We start from the raw sequence: 24539 nt of genomic DNA on the forward strand, positions 1-24539 counted from the left end.
TAGTCATGCAAGGCTGTAGTGTTCCACTTAGCTTGATTGGCTTCGACTTTTGTGTGCTTGTTCTTGTACTTGGTCTTTGCAGCTGTTCTCTTGTTTGCAGAATTGTGTGGTGTTTGGCCTCGGGCTTTGACTACGCTTATTGTACCCAAAGCCTTTGGTCCTTCTCCCTCTCAATCCAATAAATCACTGTCCTCTTTAGATGGACCGATTCCCGACACCACCTTGTGTATTGTTGCTTCCGAGACGTTCGTGGGGGGGACTTCGTTTTCAGAGAATTATGCATGTCTTCTCGGTATCTAACGACGCTGAGGGATCTGTGACTTGGCCGCCTTCTACAAGTACTAGTTCCTCGAATCGGTCACCAGAGTACTCAATACGCTTCCATGTCTTCAATTCACCCTTGTTAGCGTCAATCTCCCAGACGCGTGTCCTTCTATAGTACCGATTTTCATCATAGGAACAGTAGCCCCCGAACCCGCTGCCTCCATTGTAACAGAGCCACGGGCCATGCTTGACCGATTGGTTGTCGCCTACTACCAACTGCTCTCGCTGTGAGTTCGGCAACAGAGCGCAGAAGTCGTTGACATGGTCGTGCCCACAGCCCACCGCAGACACTTCTTCTTGCACCAGGGCATCGTAAAGATGCGTGTTGATGCTGGGGCCTTCGGTTGGCTCCCTACGCTTGCCACCACTTATCGACAAATCGTCTCCTGCGTATTCGGGAAAGGGTATATGCATGAAAGCCAAAGATAGGAAAGGAGAACCACTGTCTATCTCTGTAATACGGATATTCTTCAAATGCTGTGAAGTGGAGGTGAACCAGTCGATTTGGCTCTGCTGAATTGGGTCGTAGTCGGGATTGTTGCCAGCACTCGTGATTTGCCCATGCGAGTCGAAAAAGAAGAGTGTTGCTAATGGGATCTGCATCTCGTCGCTGGAGAAGAGTTGGAGATAGTAGTTGCCTACCCCGTCTACTGAGTCGGGGCCAGCCTGTGCTAAACAAAATGGGAGATCTTGCAGTATTGCCATCTGCCTTTCGCCTGCGCAAACAACTATTAGTACAAAGAATTGATCAGAAATGGTTCATCGAGACTTACGCGATAACGCGTAGGTGCCCTCGTCATCATGATTCCCAAAGACAACCGCGAAAGGAATCGATCGACTGATCAAAGGTGACACGACCTTGAATAGAGGTGACTGAGTGTCTGGGATGTCGTGATGTACTTGATCTCCGCTGAGAATCACCAAGTCGGGTTTCTCGACGTCCAGAATTTCCCCGATGAATTTGATCGTGTTCGGATCAGCTTCAATGCTAGGTAAAGGCCGACCATTTGCGTCTATGGCATCGTTGCAGACTCCAGGACCAGTGACCATGTGCGTGTCGGAAATCTGTACAATCTTGAATTTCCCGTCTTCGTTGACACATAACGGCGTATTGGGATCGTCAGGTCTAGGTCTTGGTCGACCAAATCGCACCGAAAGTCTTGGTGCGGGTACGTCCGGTTGGTCCTTAAGCTGGAGGGATTCGGGTAGCAGTGTCCAGCCCGGCCGTGGGTCGACAGCATCCGTTCCGAAAAGAACGTCAATACCTGTCAACAACCTCAATTCGTGCTCAGTGTAGTGGCTTCTCAGGATCCAAATGCCGCAAGGTCGTTGCTCCCAGCTGTGCTCTGCAACTGTGGGAGGCTTTGTCGCGCCAACCCAAATATCCGTGATGACGCGATTGTCATTGGCCACATCGGCCTCGTCCCTTTCTTCAAGGTATATCCATGCTGTCTTCTCACCTGCGTGAAGGTAAAGATCTTTCTCGAGTCGATTCCATGTCTGCTGTTCCAGAGGACAGGCGGCTGGGGCGCCAGGTGAGGCGCAGAAAGTGACAGATAAATCTGTTATCACGGTGCTGAGTTGCTTCATTTCTGAAATGGTCAGATGACGTCAAGCTTCCGTCGAACGCCTCGCCGTTTGAACTCGGGATAAAGGTGCAAAAGGAACAAAAAGAATGCGGGGCAAGCGAGTGTCATCACGGTGAGGTGGTTGCCTGATTCCGATATCATGTGACCCAACATGCGCAATTTCCCGCCCTCGAATTCAAATTGGTGAATTCAGGCAGGCTGGTTGCTACTTTATCTTTCAGAACACCAATCAATGAGACGTAGATGGCCATTGTGTAACCACCACCACCCTGAACAAAAGCTCCGGGCATTGTATTAACACTTTACCAGCTTGCCTAGTCTTCCACCGGCTCGAGTGGATTGAAATTCGATGGGCGGCGTGGCGCCAAGCAACATCTTTGGGTGGTTGGAGGAAGGGAAATCAGTTTGCTCCAATAAGCGATCGTGAGTGACAATACACCTCTTGGGCGCTGTTCTTCCTTGCAAAAGCCACGAGGCAAGAGGATCATGCTAGAGCTCGTTGTTCTTCTGCTAATTCCGCTTTCGACGACTTCAATATTCAAAATCGGCAAAAAGTTGGCAGAGCCGCCTCACAACCACCAGTCAATGAAATTTGTCCCTCGGTGACAGCAAGTCCTGAGGCATGATGGCCAATCGCATCCGTAAGTTCGACACACCGAAGGTCGATGAATAATCACTATGAGCGGGTTCTGTTGCGAAGGAATTCTCGCCAACGACTATACGCCCTGGTTTGAATCAGCCACTCCAAGGGCCTTCTCGCACACCACTGAGGCAGGATAACATGTCTTGACCACACTGTTCTCGGTTAGGACCTTTCTCTTCGGGTAGCCACACTGGGGAGGTCAGGTTGGAGGATCCCACTCCAGGTCGCTTTGTTGGAACTCTGTGTAACTCAACAGTTTGGAGCGGACTTTACCACGTTCTGTAACGGACCTTGTGTTTGGCCTGCTGCTCCGGCTGCAGGGTCGAGAACGACTGCCGGTGTTGCCACATTGATAGATCTGACCACCCTTCACATCACAGCCTGCCTCTGGTGTAGTACAAGAAAAGAGGGCTAAACGACTTTTCATCTCTTGGAGCTGACTCAAATATATTCAATGCAGGATATAACTAGCAGTATGAGCTTCATAGAAGTCCAAAGGTTTCCTTCCTGAGGTCCAAGGCAATTCTTTTCGCAATCTTCAACAGAGCGATGCAGACAACATCGTGCCAACATGGACCCCTTGTCGATCACAACCAGCATCCTCACGATACTTCAACTCACAGGCAAAGGCTCCGGGCTGGCCTTGGGCACGATCAAGTCATGGCGGGAAGCATCAGAAACATTCAAGCAGCTCATTACCGATGCCGAGGTATTACGAGGTGAGTTACGCTTACCCTGCCGCACGGTTTGAATCATTTCAGAGGCGCTAACCAAGACATATATGTACCTTAGGGTTACTTCTAGATACAGAAGCGTGTCTCCGCAGCCGGCATGGAGATGGTTATGAAGATCCGATACCACCATCCATCGTTCATGTCCTCGGGGCCATCAAAGAGCGCGTGGCAGAGTTTGAATTGCTAATTCAGTGGGTTGTCACAAGTAGTCACGTGGCTATTCAACAAGAACTAATGGTGTTTCTGAATGCATTAGCACCCGGCTTTCGCGTCGGAAAAACGAGGATGGAAACATTGTGACCAAAGTCAAGCGAGCGAGAATGCTGCAATCAGAAGCCGATGTCCAGCGCATCAAGGAGAACATTCGAGATTCATGCGAAATATTGCGGACCCAACTTGATTTGCTCCATCTAGACGACCGGTAAGTGAGCCAGTAGTCTTGGGATTTTCGAAGGAAAGAATAGCATGCTGACTTTCCAATAGGGAGATCTTAAAAACAACAGTCCTTCAAATCCAAAATGTAACAGTCGCAAGCCATAATGCCATCTGTGCCCTGCAAGAACAGCAGCAACAAGTCCGAAAAGACATTCAGACCGGATTACAGAGTTTTGACGCGGTGCAGAGCAATCTTCTCTCTTCCATGCAGCCGCTGATTGCTCAGGCCCAAAGCCTGAGTCTAAGACAACAACCGACAAGCGAGCCCGAGATACAAATGGCAAACAGTGACGTATCGGTCAACAGCCCAGCCGTTCTCATCTCTGCGAGTATGAACTCGCATCGATGTCCGCGAGGATGCCGGTGCCGATGCCACACCCGGGCGGCGGTCCGTACACCCCCGTGGCTGAGAAATGTTGTGGGCCAGCTTCACTGGAGCTTTGACTCGTCAATATCGATGCGATCTTGCAACTATACACCATGTAGGAAGAGCCTGAGTAAACACAATATCACCTGCTACTTCCCACCCTGGCTGGTGTCAAGGGCGATAATGGCTTCCGTTAACCTGGAGAACGTCTTCGATGCTGGGGCAAAGGTGTCGCTCAATGTGCCGTTGGTTATTCCGGAAGAAGACCACATTCTTTGGCCGCTAGTCATGGCGGGAAATCTCGGGCAGCTGCGAGAGTTGTTGTCGAAAGACAGAAACTTGATGCATGTCAGGAATCAATGGGGACAGTCTATCATGCACGTAAGAATTCACGTACTCTATTCGGACTTGTGTGGTGGTGCTAAATATTATGTTGAATGCCAGGTCGCTGCCAAGATTCATCAGCCAGCCGTCTTCAACTTCCTCAAAAACGAAGGAATGGACGAGAACCTCGCAGATGAAAACCAAAAGTCTGCAGCCATTACAGTTCTTACTCGCAGAGGAAGCCAGGAATACAACCTACCAGTGGATACAGACGATCTTGCCGATCGGCTAGGGTGGACCAATCTCCATAAGGTAGCTGCTTTGGGAGCGCGAGGTGGCCAGGAAATAACCGAATCTCTTCTGCGAGAATCTGAATACTCCGATATCAACACAAAGGATGTTCTAGGCAGGACTCCGCTCCACTGGCTTGCCGAGAACGGGAAATCGGATGCTATTCGCCTCATTACCCAGGACCCATGGAGCGCCGATGTCCAAATCAGAGACCTGTGTGGATTCACGGCGCTGCACTGCGCATGCTGGGCGGACGATTTTGATAGCATCATGGCACTGGTCGACGCAGGCATCGACGTTAACGCCCTTGATAAGCATTTGCGAACACCCATGATGCACATGAGTAGTCCAGAGATACTGGAATATTTGTTGCGCAAGGGAGCTGATGTGCAGATTAGCGATGATGAAGCGGCGAATATCATGCATCATGCTTGCGTGTCCGATCAGGAAGACCTCGTGGAGATTCTGCTGAGGGAATACGGCCACTTCTTGCTTACCAGAAATCATACAGGTGACACGCCGCTCGGGCAAGCCATCGCAAACAACAGTCTTGAGGTCTTGAAGATCATTGCTCCTTACCTTCAAGGCTTCCCGGTGAGTCTTCCGCATTTCTATCTGAGATAAGGTAATCCGTAAGCGGTGTTATCAGGGATAATTCAAGTCATCTCTTGGGGATCCCGAGATAATCGCAATTTTTAAGGAGTTGTCTCTTTTGCCCGGGATTGCAGTGTCAGGTGCCTAATACATATTTGGCGCAGCCCGAGAAACTGAGCCTCTTGAACAACAATAAGAGGAGCCTGCTCCACCTGACAGCTTTACATGGGAGCACACAGGCAATGGACATCCTAGCGTCGGCAGATCTCGGTGGCGTTGACACCGCGATCAAAGACAAAGATGGGCATACTCCCAACGAGTGCTTCATCAGATGTCGTAACGACCACTGCGCTATTGCCCGCAAGCCCTTTGAATCAGAGAAACTTGCATGGGTCTCGTTAATGAACTCTGCACGTGGACGGAATTTTCCACCCCAAGATTTGACGGCACAACAAGCCGACGATGAATCGACGGTAATTGCATCTGAAGACGAGTGGATCTATGGGAAGAGATCTACAACGAGTCCTGTATTTGTTGATCCGAGTGATGGTGAGGCATCATCCGACGATGAGTTTGTAGATGCGGAGGATAAGGTCCGAGAGTAATCGTGAAGGCTGAGATCCGACACTCAAAGCAGCTGCATTCGAAATGCTGATCTTCGAGATGATGTCTATGGTTGAGTAATAAGTGGAAGCCAGTTGAGATGAATACCGGAGATGTGGAATAAACGGAATTGCTCTATGAATCCGACAGAGACTCGGTGGTTTCGGCAGTTAATAGGTAGATACTTCAGGCGGGATCAGCAATCCCCACCAGTACGCTCAGAGTCTCATGAGTCCCTTGCAGCCCTGCCAGTAGGTGACCCTGGCCTCGTCCAATGTCGAGTCATTAGCGCTCCCCAAAATCGCGATCGGCACTGCAGTTCGATCACTTTGATCATAGTATGATTTTTAGAACACGGATTATTTCAAAATTTCTATAGATTCCCTCTCACAAACACCCGCTCAAGTAGCGGATTCTGAGATCCACTAGCGATGAACTCTTCCCGGCTTCTGGAGATTATTCATCGGCACGAGATCCGCCTCGTCGCTATCACTGTACGATACCGTAAAAGTCTTCTGGAACTTGATCTGCCGATCGTGCGCATCGTGAACAGAGTTGGACCGGTCCACGGTGACAACACCAACAGTCCGAGCTTGGCTGCGCTGAGCGGCATTCTTGGACCTGACGTCGCTCCCGTACTGCTGATAATACTGCCGTCCCTTGCTACGAAGCGTCGAGCCGGACATGGCCGGGAAGATCTTGACCAAGATCATGCGGATGGACGGCAAGCACGCACACATGATGCCTACGCAGATCTCAATCGTGCTCCACACGCTAACGTCGATAAAGTCCATGGTAGCGTTGGATCCCTTTGCAAAGTCGACAAGGGATTGCAATCGGATGATGCTCACGACGGTGACACTGATGCGACGTTAGTTTTTTGTTTTTTCCCGCACTGAAGAAACAACTCGAGACCCAGTAACCCAGGTCTTGGTAGTGCGCGCGAGTCAAGAAACTTACAAGGTGCCCACGATGAACATCAATGCGACTCCAACCTTCTTCTTCCAGTGCAGTCGCAAAGCTCTCAGCTGCCAAAGAGGGATTGCGAGCATCCATAGATCCAGCGCGATGCTTATTGCGGCATTGGACCAGCTGATGGCGTTGGCGTTCGCACAGCTGCCCTCGTGCATGCGATCCCACTTGACCCAGAAGTAATGAATCGGCTTGCACTGGAACACTGCAGTGATGACGAACGCGAATCCCCAAACAATAATGAAGATCGTCGTCCCCCAGAGAACGCGCTGGACCTCTCGCGCGGGAAATATGCGCATGTAGAAGAAGATAATGGCCAGCTTCACCAGCGTCACCTGCAAGAAGTACAGCCAGGCCATGATGTAGAAGTAAAATAGGACATTGGTGATTTGCTGAGGCGTCAGCGTCCAAATGTCTCTTCCCAGGCCATTCGCGGTAGTTCCATGGACCGTGATGACGGCGCTCGGCATGGCTGCGATCAACGTCGCCATGACGAACCAGTCATCCCAGCCGACGTCGAGTCCCGCGAGAAAGATCTTGTATCCGAATCGACTGAGAACGCAGACCGCTGCCAGAATGGCCATGACGTTGGAGAGGACGACATATTCGCCGGATCGGTTGCGCACGGGAGCGCCACAGTTTGTCAAGCTCGCATTTTTCGTGGCTGCAGTGAAATCCGAGTAAGCCGTCATGATATTCATCGACAGAGGGCAGAGAGAATCAGAGACATACCGAGAGCTTCTGGTATCGTGCAACTTGCTGAGACACACAATGTGACGTTTAGTTGGAAGTGCTGGTTCGTGCAAATACAAGTCTGGTTTGTGGGAGCACAGTAGCCGCCACCAAAAGCGCTAGCTATGCATTTTGTCTGTGGGAAAAGAGCCCAGACGTTAGCCCACGTTTCTCCAACGGTTTTCACAACGGCGTCCGAAATGTCAAAATGCTCCAAGAGAGAGAGAGGAGTGGACTTACAGCGCATGCCGGGTAAGTGAGCTTGGTAGCAGAAATCGCCGTCTCCTGCGCCTGTACGGCAACGAAGATGCCAAGGAGCAACGCCAACACGAGGCGGAAGAAGGATGCCATTGTTGTTCACGGGCGGGCAAGGGCAGCAGCGGTTCCGTCTTGGAGGATTCCCAGAGATCCGGAAGATCTTCTCTTCATAAATGAAATCGGACGGCCTTCGTGCATAGATTACATTCCTGGTCCTCCATGTGGCAGACCGGCCACCTCCCAGGTTTGGTTCATCGCCAAGTCGCCAAAAATTGGCGAGGAATTCCCAAGGGCGCGCCATAACTGACCACTAGTCCCTTAGTCTACCACTTTACCCTACTCTTTCTTCGCTTCGAGGGGACGATGATACGCTGTTCCTTTGGTCCAACACTTTCTGCGACACGAAGCGATGCAGCTACTTCGGAGCTCTTGTCTACGAAGTCCTCCTTCGAGACTAGGGTACGTTAGGGAAAGCTGATACTGCCCCCCTCTTTAGCTGGAACTTTTCCGAGCTAGCCGTCTGTTTTTCTGGTTGGAAGGTTCTTGGCTCCCCCAAACGGGAACCAACCCCGTCGTTCGCGCCCCCGGCCAAGCAGCCCCTGCAGGAAAAAAAGGTGCAGCAATGCATCGAAATCACCGGCGGCACAGCAGCGGCTGACGTCTGGGTCTCGGAAATTAGTCCCGTACTAGATCGCGGGTGAAGGAATCGCTGGAGAATATTCCTTCAGTGGCGCATTCTTTGACTCGGCATTGTGATTCGGTAGCGGTGGCGTTTTTTCCACACCTGTTGCGGTGGCTTCTATGGTAATTGCGATGAGAAGCGTTTGAAGCCGCCGTCTTGGAGCTAGAATGCAGGAGAAGTTCGTGTTGTCGTTTTAGTCTCTCTTTAATTCAACCTTAATCATTGGGACTTCATTTAGATCTGTGGGCTCCAAGCTGGGGGAGACCAAGAACTAGTCAGCCCCCACGAACAGATTGACACTGGGCTTGTCATAGTCGGGGCCGTCTGGTGTCTCATCCGTTCTCTGTCCTCACCCCGGTCGACTCCGGCCCCACGGTTGCGCAGAAAGAATGCGGGTGCTCGTCGGATGTCACACGCCTTAATAGGAAGTTCCATTATTCTTATGAAGGGGACCCCGAAAAAGCCCTGTCTCGGCCGACATGGTTTCTTCCCGTCCGCGTACTCCAGACTGTCAGTCGGACCGGTTTGGGGCATTGCAGCCGTGAGTCTATCGATCTGGAGATTACCAACACAGTTCCAACGCAGTTGCCACATACGACTTTGGTTAACACAGTTGCAATGCTGCCAATACAATCCGCATCGAGTTCGAAAGGAGGCGGAGTTTACATCCAACTCGAAAAGCCGAGGCCCTCGTGCTTCCAGGGGTAGAGATGTTGGCATCTCGCATGATGGATGCGAGGGATATATGAGTTCCAGAACCAGTCACACTTTTCGTGGCTTGCACCTAATCTGTCACCCACCCCTCACTCTCTCTCCCTCCTCCTCCTCCTCTGCCATCTCTAGGCCTTTTGACTGCTTGTCCAACTCAAGTCATCAACATGAGGCTCTCTTATCTGGCCGTAGCCACCGCCTTGGCTACCATCACAACAGCTGCAGCAACCCCCAAGCAGCAATGTCATTGCCTGCCTGGTGACTCTTGTTGGCCCTCAGTCTCCACCTGGAACCTGCTCAACGCAACCGTTGGTGGGCGTTTGGTCGCCACCAAGCCTATTGGATCGCCCTGCCATGATCCTACATACGATGCCGCGGCTTGTGCTGCTCTGCAGTCATCCTGGACCAACCCCTTGACACAGTGAGTACCGTTCCTTCCTCGGCTTAACCCCTCAGTGACTGACATGACTGTTTTAGCATTCCCTCCTCGTCTTCTGTTATGCAATCCTACTTTGCCAACCAGTCCTGCGACCCTTTTACTGATAGAGCTGTTCCCTGCACCCTCGGCAACTATGTTAGCTATGCTGTCGATGTCCGCTGCACCGCAGACGTTAGCTATGCTCTCAAATTCGCCAAGGCCAATAACCTCCGAGTTGTTGTCCGTAACACTGGTCACGAGTGAGTGGCTTGACGTCAACTACATGTACCCTTCCACAGTAGCTAACAACCTTATGTCTCTAGTTTCCTTGGACGTTCTACCGGTGCCGGTGCTCTTGCGGTCTGGACCAACCACTTGAAGACCATTGACTTTTCAACATGGTCTGACAAGTACTACTCTGGCCCGGCCGTCAATGTCGGTGCCGGTGTCCTCGGTTACGAGATCCTCGAGGCCGCCCATGCAAAGGGGCTTGCTGTCGTATCTGGTGAATGCGCCACAGTCGGCCTTGCTGGCGGTTTCACTCAGGGAGGTGGTCACTCTGCCCTGTCAACTCAGTTCGGTCTCGGAGCCGATCAGACCCTCGCCTTCCAAGTAGTGACCGCCGACGGCAAGACTGTCGTCGCCTCTGCGACACAGAACACCGACCTGTACTGGGCTCTCAGCGGTGGCGGCGGCGGCACTTTCGGCGTCGTCACCGGCCTCACCGTCCGTGCCTACCCAGCCCAAACCGTCGGGGGCGCCGCCTTCCAGCTCCTCGCCGCGACAACCACGCCCGAGAAGTTCAACGCCGCCGTCTCCAAGTTCCACGAGCTGCTACCCGCCATGACAGACCAGGGCGCTTTCGCTGTCTTCCTCCACAACGCCCAGTTCCTCGTTCTTCGCCCCTTGACTGTCTGGAACTCGACTGCCGCCCATGTTCGCGACGTCATCCTTGCTCCCTTCACCAAGGCCCTCCAGGAAGAACTTGGCATCACCCTAGCCGTCGCCTACAGCGAGCTGTCCTACCGCGACCACTATGACCGCTACATGGGCCCTCTCCCCCAGGGCAACCTCGAGGTGACGCGGTACCAGTTCGGTGGACGTCTGATTCCCCGCGAAGCGATCGAGAACAACAACGCCGAGTACCAAAAGGTCGTCCAGAACTTGACCGCGAACGGCGTTCTCCTTGCCGGTAGCGTCGGACACTACAACAAGCCGGCTGGCGCGCCCGAGAACTCGGTCCACCCTGCGTGGCGCAAGGCCGTCATGCAGCTCCAGCTCATCACCAACTGGGACAACGCAGCGCCGTGGGCCGACATGGAGGCTTCGCAGAAGCGCATGACGGAAGAGTTCATGCCGTGGATCACGGCTGTTACCCCGGGTAGCGCGTCATACATGAACGAGGCCGACTTCAGGCAGCCAGATTGGCAGAATGCCTTCTTTGGCACCAACTACGCCAAGTTGCTCGCGATCAAGAAGAAGTATGATCCCGAGTCGCTCTTCTACGTGCTCAAGGGCGTCGGTAGCGAGGCGTGGACTGTGGCAGCTAACGGACAGATGTGCCGGGCTTGAGTCGTATCGCTATAGTTGACATAATCATATTAACAGCTACACCTACTGCGTGGAAAACTTTCAATGTGAACTATCTTGCGATGAGAAGTATGGTAAGTCATGGAAGAGTTCGAGATGCTTTCGCATCCGATGACTCTGGACTTGATCCACACACTGGTGCTGGTACTTATGTAATACCTCGAGGTCATAACAACAAAGTGTCTGGAGAATCGACGAAGACGAAGGTAGGTTGTCTCCGGAGTTGACGATGTTCTCTTCAGTCATTGTACGAATTACGGTAGTGAGTTTGACCGAAAGCCCCCTCCTTTGCGTCACAAAGAAGATCCAATCAGTGTTAGTCTGCGGCAGGATACCCGCTCACGTGCATCACCCTACAGGGCCATTTCCTGCACTCTTACTAATGTTGTCTAGTCTCCTGAGAAATCTCACATGATAGCCTCAAGAACCATATTCGCCAGTTCGAGGGCGAGAATCGCAACATCATAGCTAATTTGTGAAGCGGCCACTCAGCGGTCCAGAAACATATGCACTCGGCCGCTCTCAGCTCACCACCAGGTCCACCGAGGTTGCAGAATTATGTCTTTCACAGATGCAATTTACTCGCCGCTGAGTCGCGAAACGAAATCAACCAGGCTTCTGCAATTTCAGGTCCAACAGAACGACGAACCCTTGCAATGCACGCTGATAACCCACTCGCTTAACGACGCTCCTCCGTTCATCGCTCTCTCGTACGTTTGGGGAGCACCGGAACCAGCACACGACATAACCATCAACGAAGTTGCTTTCCAAGTGCGAGAAAATATATGGCACGCCCTTCAACAACTGGCACACATTGCGAACAATGACGAAAATTGTATTTCGCAACAAAAGAAGTCTGGCACGGTATTACCAAAATACTTCTGGGTCGACGCTATCTGCATCAACCAAAATGACAACTTGGAGCGGGGTCGTCAAGTCGGCTTGATGAAAGACATTTTTTCTACAGCCCATTTTGTAATATCGTGGATAGGACAGGAAGAGGGCGAAATCGCCATGATGTTTGAGTATCTCAAGGGCCTCAAACACACGGCCCGAAGGGAGAGAAACCACTATCTCCGCATGCAGAAGCGCAAGTTCTCTTTCAAGGACGCAAAGTGGTTCGTGTCGCGACCGTACTGGTCCCGAATATGGATCGTTCAAGAGTTCACCTTGGCCAGAGAGCTGTGGGTATTATGCGGATCTGTCGCCATATCATGGACTTCTCTGCAGCAATTTCGACCATTTGGCATATCAGACCAGACAAATCTTGGCTTCAAGCATCTCTCAAAATCAGAAAGTCACTACAGTATCGAAGCTCGTGTCAACAGCTGTAGAGAGTTATCAAAACTCCGGCGTTCGTGGCAAACAGATCCGAAACGACCTTCCTTCACAGACAAAGACCCTGGTTTTGGAGCGCGACCTAGATTGACCCGCCTCCTCGCCTTTTCCAAAGACTACCATTGCACAGATCCTCGGGACCGGGTGTACGGATTACTTGGGCTTACTCAAGAGGACAGCGTCCAAGACCGATTACCAGCTGACTACAACATCACGCCGTTTCAACTCTATCACCGAGTCATTCACCATCTAAAGAGTCAAGGGCAGTCTTTTCTCCCTCATCTGTTTCGTGACAGGCTAGCTCAGGGACTTCAGATATGCGATCATGACAGCCTTGCGACGTCTACGTTTCTCTACGAAATAGTGGCCAGCCGATGTGCGAAAAGACTCCTCACCACCGGTGCAAATATGTGGAGGGAGCAATTTCTAAAAGAAGTCACAGAGTTTCTTGATATCATAGATGAAGATGATGATGCTCATAGAATATTCTCGAGGATTATTCGCGGAATGGGGTCATTTCCTTCCAACGAAGACCCAGCCACTTGGGCGGAGTTTGTTGCAGCTCTGAAGAAAGCTTTGAGCATTGATGAAAAAGACTTGTTGGAGTTCTCAACAGTTGACGTCGACAGCGTTGAATGAGAAATTGTTGAGAAAACCTCCACGAGGCCTCGAAGTAAATTGTGAAACGTTTGTTGATATCTCAGTATAGCCGTCGAGGAATCATGTGTTGTTCCAGGTTGGAATTCAAAACAAATCAAGGAAGTGCCTGTGATGGATACTTTGCGATTCAAAGGACCTTGGTAGGATATTTGGAGGTATTACCTTAGTTTTGGCAAACATCTAGGTATCTGCCTTCGCGATTCAACGATCAACGAGGCTCATCTTCCGAAACTTTTATCTTCCTGCCATCTTGCCGGATTAAAGATTATCTTTGAGAATACTTGATAATGAGGCGTTTCCTAGTTTCCGCCTTGTCCTCCTTCACATGCCATGGCTCGTTTTAGTCGACATATTCTTAATGAGGCAACGTGGCTTCATCCCTGCTTATGGAAAATTCCGTAGTTAGCAGCTGCCTCAAATATAGAAGAAACAATTGCAACATGGCTTACAGAAGTAATCCCCATACCACCATAGAGTCCAACCGCCCATGAGCTCAAGACTCGGAACAGCGCCTTTCCCGGCTCACCTTCTTTATAGCAAACATAGCCATCAACAATGCCACAGCAGAGACCTGAAGTCAAAAGCACAGTGTCTATAGCCCTGAAGTCGCCTCTGGCATAAAATGTGTAGATCAGTAGTCCAATTGCCGATGTACGTGCCGACGAGAGACTGAAGGTAGCATGAGCAGTTTGCGATGAGGCGATTCTATCTGGAAGGCCGAAGGCTCTGATTGAACCTGCGGGGTTGAAGAGCGCGAGCAGTCCGCCAAAAGTAGTGGTCGTTGCGACGAAGAGCGGGAATATGTGGCGGGGATTTGAAAAAGCCATTTCTAAGATTGGATGACGAGCCTCAACGTTGAGTTCGGGAGCCTTGCAGTCATAAGGCAACTTGAGACAATGAGATAAATGAGGGTGAAAAGTCTGTTCACACCTAAAAGGTTGAAGGGGTGATCAAGTCTACCTTAGGCAGCAGTGTAAGCTGACAAGTAGGCTGCTTACATACACACTTCGCGCCATAACGTTGCTGATGCAAACGTCGATTTTCAGGATGGATTCCAAAATACGTAGTACACAAGATCGCTCTTTATAATGATTTTGATTCGTTGTGTCTCGAGAGTTGGGTTTTTCAAAAGGTATACCTTATTACCTAAGTATACAGACTTCTCGTGAGCAACCCGATCAACCACATGCCACTCACAACCTTCCTCAGAAACCCACCTCTAACATGTTTTCTTGGCCATCGACCATTCTCGCAACTTGTATCTCGAAGCTTCACATTTTTGGTAGATTTCCTTCTACTTCGGTTTTTTGAGGTCCACAAAGCTTCGATCCAGCCTCTACAGACCCCAATTTCTCTCTCAAAGGGCGCATAGAGCCGAGAGACGGCACCTAACCGCGAATCTTGTAGAAGAAGCCTTCCTCTCGGCGGTAATTACAGTGATAGAAATATGTTCCAGCAAACGACAGGGAGAAAGTCAGGCTCGTCACTATGTAAGGCTGCAACAGTTCATAATATCTTCCAAGTCTTCGTTTCGCTAGACGCGTGGAACATGTCGGCATATACTGGAACTGTCTGGTGTGAAGGCAGTTTCAAATCTGTATTATCGCCCAAAAAGCCGTGGAAATGCTGGCAGCACTAGAGGTCCAAGAAAGAAAGACGATCGGTGTATAGTCAAGACTACTGCGCGACGTGGAGCGTAATCAGGTGTACTTGAGTGGCACAAACTCATATGGCTGACTTGATGGATTATGGCTGGGCTGAGTACGGTGAAGATAACCTTGGGCCTAAAACCACGTAGTTCTTCTCATTAAGGCTATCTTGAGCCTGAATGCCTTCTCTCATTTCCAAAGCCCTTGCCATGCCAATGATCCTAGTAACTGGCTGTCGAATGATATGAATCTGGACGTCCTACTTGAGGTTCTCGACTTCCTCGGGGGAATTGAGTATCATAAGATACAGTGTGTTCTGCAAGGAAAAGTCAGATAGTATCACGGTTTCTTGGAAGGGGGTTCTTACTGGACTCAAGGTCTCTCCCTGACTAGAACCTATTGGCTCTACAATAGTACTGGCGGTCTCCGATCCTGCGTCCGTTTGTTGTGCCTCCTCGCAAGTTTTCTCCTCATCTGTCTCAGCCGTAAAGAAATCGGCAGGGAGGCTTTCAATTTTAACCTTGCCTGGTATCAATGCAAGGTTTGAAGATTGGTTCGAAACGAAATCCCAATTGGTAGCTTTGTTGCCACTCAGAGAGGATATTTCATTCTCCGTCCATGCCAGATGCTTCCCTTTTGCGCATCTTGATGTGGACTGTCGCTGTCGGCCTTCGTCGATATTTCCGTTTTCGCAGTGTTCTTCTATCACTTGCTCAAGTCCTATTTTGTCCTCCCTTTCGCTACTAGGACTTCTTCTCCGTATTGGCCGATATGAGTGTCTAGGAGGCGGCCGATGACTGTCTGGACCCGGATGAAAGTCTTCTTCGTCGTAGAATCCGAATTGTTCAAGTTCAGTCCATCTTGAACCCCTCATCCTCCCCACTATCCTTTGCCTCATTTTCAACTTCTTTCCCTGGCTTCGATCCAGGATGTATGTTGATGCTGCCGCACCTCCTCTCTCAGGTGTCTTCCCAGACGCCTCTGACTCTGTCCGTCTGCATGCGACAAGAACGCAAGCTAAGCCTCTGGGGTGGAAAAGCTCATTATTCGCCTTTTGCAAAATTTCGCTTGTTGCGCTACGTTTTGCTGTATGCTTTCCATAGCTTGACGCCCCGCGAATTACCATCGAAAGCAGCGTAGGACGCGATGTGGTAAGAGCCGTCGTGTTAGCAAAGCCGTTGATGTCCATAGCATGGTCTCCTGGTGATCCTGGTGATCCTGGTTGCCTGTATACTCGGTTCAGATCGTCTAGGAATCTCAAGAACTCCCTCTCTTTGATGCCGCAATTTTGTAAATCAGGAGGGTAGGTTGCCGCAAACTTTGGTGACGATGTCCTGGATAGTCGCTGTTTGATCATGATCGGATATGCTAGTCGGGGCCGACTGGAGGTAGCACTCGACAGTTCAGGACCGGGGAGTAGATTGTTGTCAGGTAGTCTTGGGATGGCATCTTGTAGGACATCAAGATATTGCTGCAGCTCTCTGGCTCGCGGTTGATTTCGCAATTCTTGTTGCTGAATAAGGTGTCTTTCGGAGATTCTTTGAATGAGAGCAAGGCTTCGATTCCGATCTTCTTCTTCTGTGCTCTGTCTTTTTTCATATTTGCAAAGCTCAAGTGATGTAGAGCCAGTTTCTTGAGTTGACTGTGATTCGCAGCCGTCCAAGAAGCCCATGGATTGGCCAGGAACCGGTCCAGGTAACGACTCGGTACCGTGTGCATATGTCGCCATGTTCTGAATGACTTCACTGCGCCCGAATCTAGCTCAACAACACTGATCTATCAGGCATTCGGATCGATTTCGACTTTGCATTGCGAGTGTAAGGTTGAAAGAATTCTGGTAATTTTCTATGTCGAATGATGTCTGGGAACCTCCGGACAGGCCGGCGGACATCTATCTGTCTGCAACACATCCCGATCCTGGATATGCGGACGGCACGTTGTGGGATGACAAGTGAGACACGCTACTAGTTTGAACTTTCCAGCGGTGTTCTCCGAAAGAGAAGATTACGTGCATAACCGAGTCCGGAGGTCAAGCGCGGTGAGTGCGCTGGCGGGTGCGAATGCGACGAGGGAAAAAAAGGGGCCCGGGTGCACTCCCAACTCGGACTTCGGCCCTCATTAAAGGTGAAAACCGACTCCGCCTCCCAACGGCTCACATAAGTTCGACCAACCAACCCGCAGATCCAAAACAAGTTCACTAAGCGCAAGTGTATTGCTGTTCTCGTGGCATTCCTTATCCCACCGGGATCTCGAAAGCCATAGAAAAGGCACCGCATTCCTTTCAGTGGACCGCGCCTAACTAAATACAGCCATTGTTACGAAGCGCCTACATATATTCTTTGGGCTGATAACGAAGTCCATGACCCATCTGATGCCTTCAAAAGCTCTCGAGCAAACGCCTCCACCAAGGCAGTCTGTCCAAGTCATGTTCTCCGGTCTCAATCTCTCGTGATTCATCCAGATCGCGTCGGCGACCGGACATCAGATCAATTTCGCCCACCCTCCAGAAATGCGTCTTGAACCAGAACTTGTATCCGAACCAGATGATGGGGAACAAGGGTAACAAGATGTAAGCATCGACGAATGATCCAGCGTCGAAGGGAGCAAGGGTGGTCCAACCCTGTACAACGGCCAGGAAGATGTTTGCTGCCAAACCGAAGTAGGCATTCCATGGATACCACAGCGAAACGAATGGTAGTGAACTCTCCGCATGGCCCTGGGCCTTCCACGCTTGTCTGAATCGGATGTGTATGAAAGAGATGGAACCCCAGACGAGGAATGTCGAGACACCGCTGAGGTTGACGATATAAGAGTACGCCTTACTGGCGCCTGTGCTGATGTTCATCATGGATAGCGCGCCACATAGATTGGTGAATACGATAGCCGGGATGGGCACACCACGGCTATCCGTCCTGCCCAAGATCTTGGGAGCTTTCTTGTCCTGTCCCATGTAAAGAAGGGTGCGAGATCCGATGTAGATGGACGAGTTGCACGCTGACAGACATGTGACGAAAATGAAGGCGTTGATCAAGTGTACGCCCCCTTCCCAGCCAGCGTTCTGGATAGCCACCGTCATGGGACTCTTGACGGCACGGGAGCCCCCGTTGACGAGTTCGTCCGCATTAGCTGGGCACGTCAGACCAAAGAAGAAAGCGGAACCCATGTAGATAAAGATGATGCGCCAAAATACCTGGCGGATCGCGAGCGGGACGGCGACTCGCGGGTTCTTGGTCTCAGTGGCGGCCACGGCGACCGACTCGACACCAGCGTAGAATGTGGAACAGAAGACGAAGACTTTGGCGGTACCGCGGAAGCCGTCGGTGAAGGCTCCCGGATCACGCCAGTATTTGAACCCGAGGGCTTCCTGTCCTGGTATTCCTCCAGCAGCGTATCTGTGGTCCATGTTAGCTTGCGTTGATCGGAATAAATATCGTAGATGGTGATTTACACGATGGAGAAGAGAAAGTATGCAACCAAGCCAATCAGCTTTAGCAAAGCTAACCAGAACTCAGCTTCTCCGAAAGCCTCAACTCCGAGAAGTTGGAAACCAAGGAAGAGTGTCTAGGTGCATATTAGCTAGGTTTTCTCCAAGACATCGGTAGAAATTGCATACCCAGAAGATCAAGAAGTAACCCCATAGCGGCACTTTGTCGCTCCAAAAGACGAAGATGCTCGATAGCACGTTGTACTCATTGGCCAAGACACACATCCAGATGATGTAGTAGTTCCAACCCAGCGCAACACCAAACGCCTTGTCGACAAAACGATCCGCAAGCCCGGTAAACGCTCCACCGCTGGGATACAACGTGGTCAATTCGCCCAAGCTCTGCATAATGCTGAATGCAATGATACCAATTACGCCGAACCCGATGAGCAGAGCGGCGGGTCCACCGTTGGAGAGCGCACCTCCCGCGCCGATCAGGAGACCCGGACCGATGATGCCCGCCAGGGCCATCATGCTGAGATGCCGTGTCTTGAGGCCTCGCTTGACGCCGCTGTGCGGGTCAATGGCTGCGAAGTCGGCGTCTGCTGAAGTAGAATCATCGGCATAGCCTGCGCGGCCGACGCGCGCGTCTTCGATGACGGGGACGTCATCGCCGTCCTTGTTGTAGGCTCTGTATCGTGACATTGTGACGACGTGCTTTGTACAATTGCGCAATGTGAATGCGACGGAGTGAAGGATTTGATAAGTCGACGATCTTGCCAAGATCAGACTGTAGCAGTGGTCCAGTACCGTCTCAGCACCTTATCAGTCACCCCTCTCCCTTCTAGAGAGTTGGAAATTCGCAAGTCGACTGCAGTGTCTAATGTTGTCTGAGGTTGAGAGGAATATTTCAAACACATGAAGGAATTGGGCCCGGCCCTTTGGATCGGGACTTCGAACGCATTGCCGCGAAGTAATAGCCGGGTCACTGCAGTTGGGAAAATCTTGTCATATCAAAACGTGTGCAGAGTGACAGCGTTGTGATGGCGGATTTGCGCCGCGCGATCGCGTCATCGCCAGTCCTTGTCTCAAATTGTCTCCAATTGGGCCGCCGAGGGGCTTCAATGGTTCGAGACCCGCTTACATGCCGTTTAGTGCGGGGGCCATCCCGTTCTCTTTCACGATCGCTTCTCGTTTAGGAGATTCTATTAGATGTTGGTACTCAGCCGCGATGTTGGCGGGTTGACTCGTGCGAAAGGTTAATAGATGTTGCTGCAGATTTTTGGTTGGCGAGAACCAATTGAGACATGGTCTGTGAGGGTTATTTCAATAATGTCGCAAGCGCACTCGTCCTCAAGAGTATAGTCTTGGCTCGAGCTAACTTTTGTACAATGATGCAGGCCTCATTGATAAACTTTCTTTTATTATAATAAACAAGTCATCTTTGTCAAAGCCGTGCCTGCTGTTTCACGTTACATCATTCGGCACTATGCAAGCAAAAATGATAAGTGATAACGGCATAAAGTAAAGTAGTATGGGCTTCTCAGCCATCTAGGCATGCGTTTCCCATCTGACAGCCATGTCGAATTCGAATTTAACTCACGCTATAAGAAGATAGGCTCATTAGCGTCGATAAACTCTTCTTCTTAATACGGGTTTTCAACTTACCGCTTGCCATCTGCAAGACAAACTGAGCCGCAGCGTCCGCGTCCTCAGCATAAGTCAAATGGTCGACAGTGATGAAGCCTCCACTGCAAACAGCGTCATTGTCGTGACAGATGATCTTAGTTTTGCCTTCAGCGCCAGTAATGGCGCCCGGGTTGCCGGGATCTCCAAAGGTCAAAACAGAGTTGATCTTGGCCATGGTGGCCGCCGGAAGAGAATTTGCAGTGCTGCGGACAACCAAAGCGCCCTGGGAATAACCGGACATCACAATTTTGGTATTGGGACACTTATTAGCAGCTTCATTGATGAAGTTTGTCCTAAGCAGCCTGGAGTAAGCGTTCGCCTCTTGCTATGCTTGGTTCATCTTCGACCCTGGAAAAGCCTCTTTGGCAAACGCACATGCTTGGGACACCCTCGGTGCCATTTTTGTTGAACCCAGCAAAGGTCGCGGGGTACTCAACACCCTGAATCGAGACGGTCTTGGTCCCACGCTGTTGGTTGAGGGCGTCGAAGAATGGTGGGCCTGTAACGAGGCCGACGTTGCCGGGCTCAGTGGTGCCTCGAGCGAATATGACGGTGATGTCTGCGCACGCTGCATTCTCCTCCAAGTCATCCTCAGTCGTGTCGATGCCAACAGAATCCGCGAGGCCCTGTTGAAGAGGGGTCAAGACCAGGCCGACTGCGTCAAGAGCTGCCGCGCCCGCTGGCAGAGTACTAATGATTCTGAGGAACTGGTTCAATGGACCAGAAGGAAATTTGGCCAAGACATCAGGAATATCTTGTCTTTCCTCAAGATCTGAGAATTCTGGCGCCGTTCGTTTCAAGTCAGTCATGAGCTCGTCGGTATCTGAAGTAGGAAAGCCGTGAACTAAGGACGCAGTCTGCATGCGAAAGAAGGCGAGGACAAATGCCATCCGGCAGGCTGGAAGTGAGAGCAACATTTTGAGGATGATTTCTCGCGGTGAAACGGTTAGGTAGTTGAACGACTGACTCTACTATAAGATAGCAGATAACATGCAGAGGCTCATCTCCTGAAGAGACCGGTCGAAGGTCCAGAATATATGTTCACGGAGAATTTATAGGTTTCTCAGGGCCCCAAGGTATGGGTCGAGTTTGCAGTCCAGGGCAACGGATGTGATTGGCTCACCAAGAGCTGAAGTTGTCATCTACCATCAACAACCATGTCCTGTTTGCACATCTCGGGAAGGCTTTTACACCTCAGACTAGGGCATATACCCAATAATTCAGTCTCTATAGGCCTTGAAGTAGGATCACCCCGCATCGATTCCCGAATGAGTTCAGGGGCAACGTTCAATCCGGGGCGCAATGTACAGCCGTTACTAGTTTTGAAAGCTTGCTATGTCGCATTTATGTATTTACTCCAGAGTTTATGCCAGAGACTAAATGAACCGTTGGCGGGTTCTGACGTATGCGGTCGGATGATGCATGCCAACAGAGCTGGGGAAGAACACCAACGTCGGTCTTTGAAACACATGGGACGACATCGAAGAGCGTCTCAAGCCGAGGCTTGCAAAACTCCAGCCTCAAGCACAGGCGCAATGGGTAACTGCCGAAGAAATGCAAGGCCACCAACTCCAGCAGTCGGAGGGTGAGGTAGCATCGAGGCATGCACTAGTTGGGCTAGCCATGATTTTGCAGGTGCCTCATTGCAACCATCTGGACTACTCCACTTTGGCAGCTGTCTGTGCCTCGTGGCATATGACGAAGAAGCCTGGATCTATGGTCTGAGGAATTTAGGAGAATGAGAAGAGGTCAAGCGCTTTTCCTTAATGGCTAATCGGTGTCTTGAGGAAGATACACGCCAATGCCTCGCATAAAGTATCTGCTTAGTGTCGGACCTCAAATCATGCAGACCCTCAACAGTAGTAAGACGGATAGGAGTCGTGACCGTTCAGTAAAGAAGTTGATAATAAGATTCTACAGTCTATGGAATTACAAACGCCAAATGAATAAAGGAAAGGGTAATCGTAGACACCACATATACGAATAGCCTCTTCATCTTCACGCCTTGTCCTGAACATGCCGAGGGCTCCCCTCACTGGGCCTTCGCCTTTGACTCGTCGAAGCCGAGCCGACCGAGGACAGCGCGAACGCTCTCGCCGTGGTACGAGTACATCCACTTGCAGCCCATGTGAGGACCAACCATCTTGATGTAAGCCCAGATGGTCATCTCCTTGATCCACTGGTGAATGAACGAGGTGGAAGTCTTGCGTAGGTCGCCGTTCTGGGTGGTGAAATCCACAATCTTGGACACGCGGTCCTTGCGGTGGTCTTCCCAGGCTTGGATGACCTGCGGGCGGGCGTTGTCGTTGAACAGCGGCGCCTTGATATGAGCCAGGGTGTATGCGAGGGTTTCCGCGTCCTCAAAGGAAGTCGCGCCACCTTGACCGCCCTGTAGAAAGTTGTCAGCATGTCTTCATTCTCTACTGGTGGTGGTGGTAAACATACAGTTGGGGGCATGCCGTGAGTTGCGTCTCCGATGAGGAGCACACGGCGGCTCGGAGAAGACCAAGATTCCTTGGCAGAGAGCAAGTAGAAGCTAGAAATCTTGTCAGTATACGCACCATCATAAAGTCTGCAAATCAGGTAACTCACGGCCAGAGGGTCAACGACTCAGTCGGGGTCCGGTGGCACAGCGCACGCACAACCTCAGGCCAGCTCGAATCGATAGGGAATCTCTCCTTGATCATCTTCGCCAAGGTCTCCTTGTCGGCGTCCAGCGCCGCCCACTCCTCACGCGGCCGCTCCTCGACCTCAAAAGTCGCAAAGTAGCTGACCTCATCGCCGTCCGCTGATGCCGGCATAACAGCGAAGGAGCCATTGCCGCCGAAAAGCATGCACGGGTAGTGCATATCCGTGTCAACGTCGGGCAGGTCGCTGAGCTTGAAGGTGCCAGAGATACCAGCAAGGCCCTGGAAGACGGGCTTGCTACCGTTGGGGCGCACGAACGACCGCACGCGTGAGTGAATGCCGTCTGCACCAATGACGAACTCTGCCGTCACGGTCTCGCCGTCCTCGAACTCCACAGTCGCCGAGGTGTCTGTTTCCTCGCGGACAGCGGCGCACTTCTTCTCGTAGTGGATCGGCACGCCAAGGAGCTCGAGCTGGCGGATCAGCTCGCCGCGCAGGACGGTGCGGCGAATGCGCAGGGCCGGATAGTTGTATTCTTCATAGCTGCCGTTGAGTACCTTGGCCAGGAGGCCGCCGCGGCCGTTGAGGAAGGCGACGGACTCGAATGCGAAGCCCTGGGGGCGGAGAGTATCGTAGACGCCGATGTGATCCAGAACGCGGAGGGCGTTTGGTGAGAGGGCGATGTTGCCGCCGGAGACAAAGTCGTTGGGCCTGGCTTCATAGACTGCGGCGGAGATGCCGCTCTTGTGAAGGTAAAGGGCGAGGGTGAGTCCCTAGGACAGCCGTTAGTAAATCGTAAATCGTCATTGCGCAGATGAATGTTGGCCGTACAGAAAGACCACCACCAATGATAGCGACCTGAGCCATTGTGATTTGAGGTTGAAACGTGTGACGAAGTAAAGGAAATGGGTATCGTATGTGGCAGTCCTGGTGAAGATTCGGTCTCAAATGTCGATCGCTACGTATTCTGGATTATTCAAGTGATGGGTTGGTGTTGTCGATGTGTTCTGTGATGGATCTGAGCTCTAACTGAACTCTTCTCACCCTCCAAGTCTCTTAATCTTATACAAGCCTTACGTCTTCCATGAAATCGCACCTATCCGCTGCGATACGGGATCGAGCCAAGCAACGTACGATCGCTTGTCTGATACGGCTGCAGCCATCTCCGTCTTCCCCGGCGATTGACTGTAGGTGGGGGCTAGCAGAGCCGTCAGTCGGATCGGTCTCCGGTGAGAACGGAGGAGGATGGACGGCCTTGGGGTGGCGCCTCAATGAGATGAGCCTACATGTATTGCTGTGGGCAACTGCTACTACTGCTGCCTGGCATAAGCAGAAATTATACGTGTCTTTCAGTTCACAGATTAGCAGCCAACTGCAACATCTTCCGCCACCAACTGTGTCTCGGGAATAACTCTTTCCATAGCATATCGGATATTTGAAAGGAACGAACGAGTAACATCAGCCGAGGGGTGTGGCTGAGCATTGCATCCATTGCTTTTAGCTGACTCTGCTGGAGGCTAGATAGACCCAAGCGCACTCAGGCTCATCCCGTTCCACCAGCATATTTAGGGTAACCAACATTCTTTATGGTTTGTGAGTTTGAGAGCAGAAATCGCGTGTTTCTGGCGCCATCCTTGTATCCCTCGCCAGGGTTGCGCTCCGTATCCGCGCGCGTTGATGTAAGCGCCGTCCCGTCAAAAAGCGGACGCTACACCGCACAGCCACACCCGGCGCATCAAGATGACCTTAGATGTCCAGGAGACAAGGCACATTTCGCCCTTAAATAAGACTAAATGCGTCCCAGATGATATGAAACTACTCGAATTTCGACGTCAGTTGTTTCTTTGATGATTGTTCGTTGTTATGATCATTCCCCGCTTCTGC

At 51.3% G+C, this 24539-nt stretch overlaps 6 protein-coding genes across 6 annotated transcripts; 2 read left to right on the top strand and 4 right to left on the bottom strand.

Annotated features, from left to right (window-relative positions):
- Positions 1-3127: 3127 nt before the first annotated feature.
- N0V96_004256 (uncharacterized protein) lies at positions 3128-5906 on the top strand (the record flags this gene model as incomplete). Its single annotated transcript, XM_053188320.2, has 4 exons — positions 3128-3275; positions 3597-3711; positions 4212-5301; positions 5466-5906. The coding sequence occupies 4 exons, from the start codon at positions 3128-3130 to the stop codon at positions 5904-5906; spliced, it is 1794 nt and encodes a 597-aa protein (XP_053054282.2).
- Positions 5907-6329: 423 nt separating this feature from the next.
- N0V96_004257 (uncharacterized protein) lies at positions 6330-7855 on the bottom strand (the record flags this gene model as incomplete). The annotated part of the gene is made up of 3 exons (XM_053188321.2): positions 6330-6765; positions 6865-7540; positions 7849-7855. The coding sequence occupies 3 exons, from the start codon at positions 7853-7855 to the stop codon at positions 6330-6332; spliced, it is 1119 nt and encodes a 372-aa protein (XP_053054283.2).
- Positions 7856-9426: 1571 nt separating this feature from the next.
- On the top strand, positions 9427-11249 carry N0V96_004258 (uncharacterized protein; the record flags this gene model as incomplete). The annotated part of the gene is made up of 3 exons (XM_053188322.1): positions 9427-9680; positions 9737-9937; positions 10001-11249. 3 exons carry the CDS (start codon positions 9427-9429, stop codon positions 11247-11249), a joined length of 1704 nt encoding a protein of 567 aa, XP_053054284.1.
- Positions 11250-17291: 6042 nt separating this feature from the next.
- AGP3 (General amino acid permease) lies at positions 17292-19043 on the bottom strand (the record flags this gene model as incomplete). Its single annotated transcript, XM_053188323.1, has 3 exons — positions 17292-18306; positions 18363-18475; positions 18528-19043. 3 exons carry the CDS (start codon positions 19041-19043, stop codon positions 17292-17294), a joined length of 1644 nt encoding a protein of 547 aa, XP_053054285.1.
- Positions 19044-19932: 889 nt separating this feature from the next.
- On the bottom strand, positions 19933-20404 carry N0V96_004260 (uncharacterized protein; the record flags this gene model as incomplete). Its single annotated transcript, XM_065757065.1, has 2 exons — positions 19933-20250; positions 20399-20404. 2 exons carry the CDS (start codon positions 20402-20404, stop codon positions 19933-19935), a joined length of 324 nt encoding a protein of 107 aa, XP_065614278.1.
- A 1655-nt stretch (positions 20405-22059) lies between these two features.
- Positions 22060-23522, bottom strand: N0V96_004261 (uncharacterized protein; the record flags this gene model as incomplete). The annotated part of the gene is made up of 4 exons (XM_053188326.1): positions 22060-22416; positions 22473-22563; positions 22620-23428; positions 23487-23522. 4 exons carry the CDS (start codon positions 23520-23522, stop codon positions 22060-22062), a joined length of 1293 nt encoding a protein of 430 aa, XP_053054288.1.
- Between the last annotated feature and the right edge of the window lie 1017 nt (positions 23523-24539).

The sequence above is a fragment of the Colletotrichum fioriniae genome (assembly GCF_027942845.1).
Source record: "Colletotrichum fioriniae strain IMI 355084 chromosome Unknown scaffold_4, whole genome shotgun sequence".
In the NCBI taxonomy this organism is placed as follows: Eukaryota; Fungi; Ascomycota; class Sordariomycetes; order Glomerellales; family Glomerellaceae; genus Colletotrichum; species Colletotrichum fioriniae.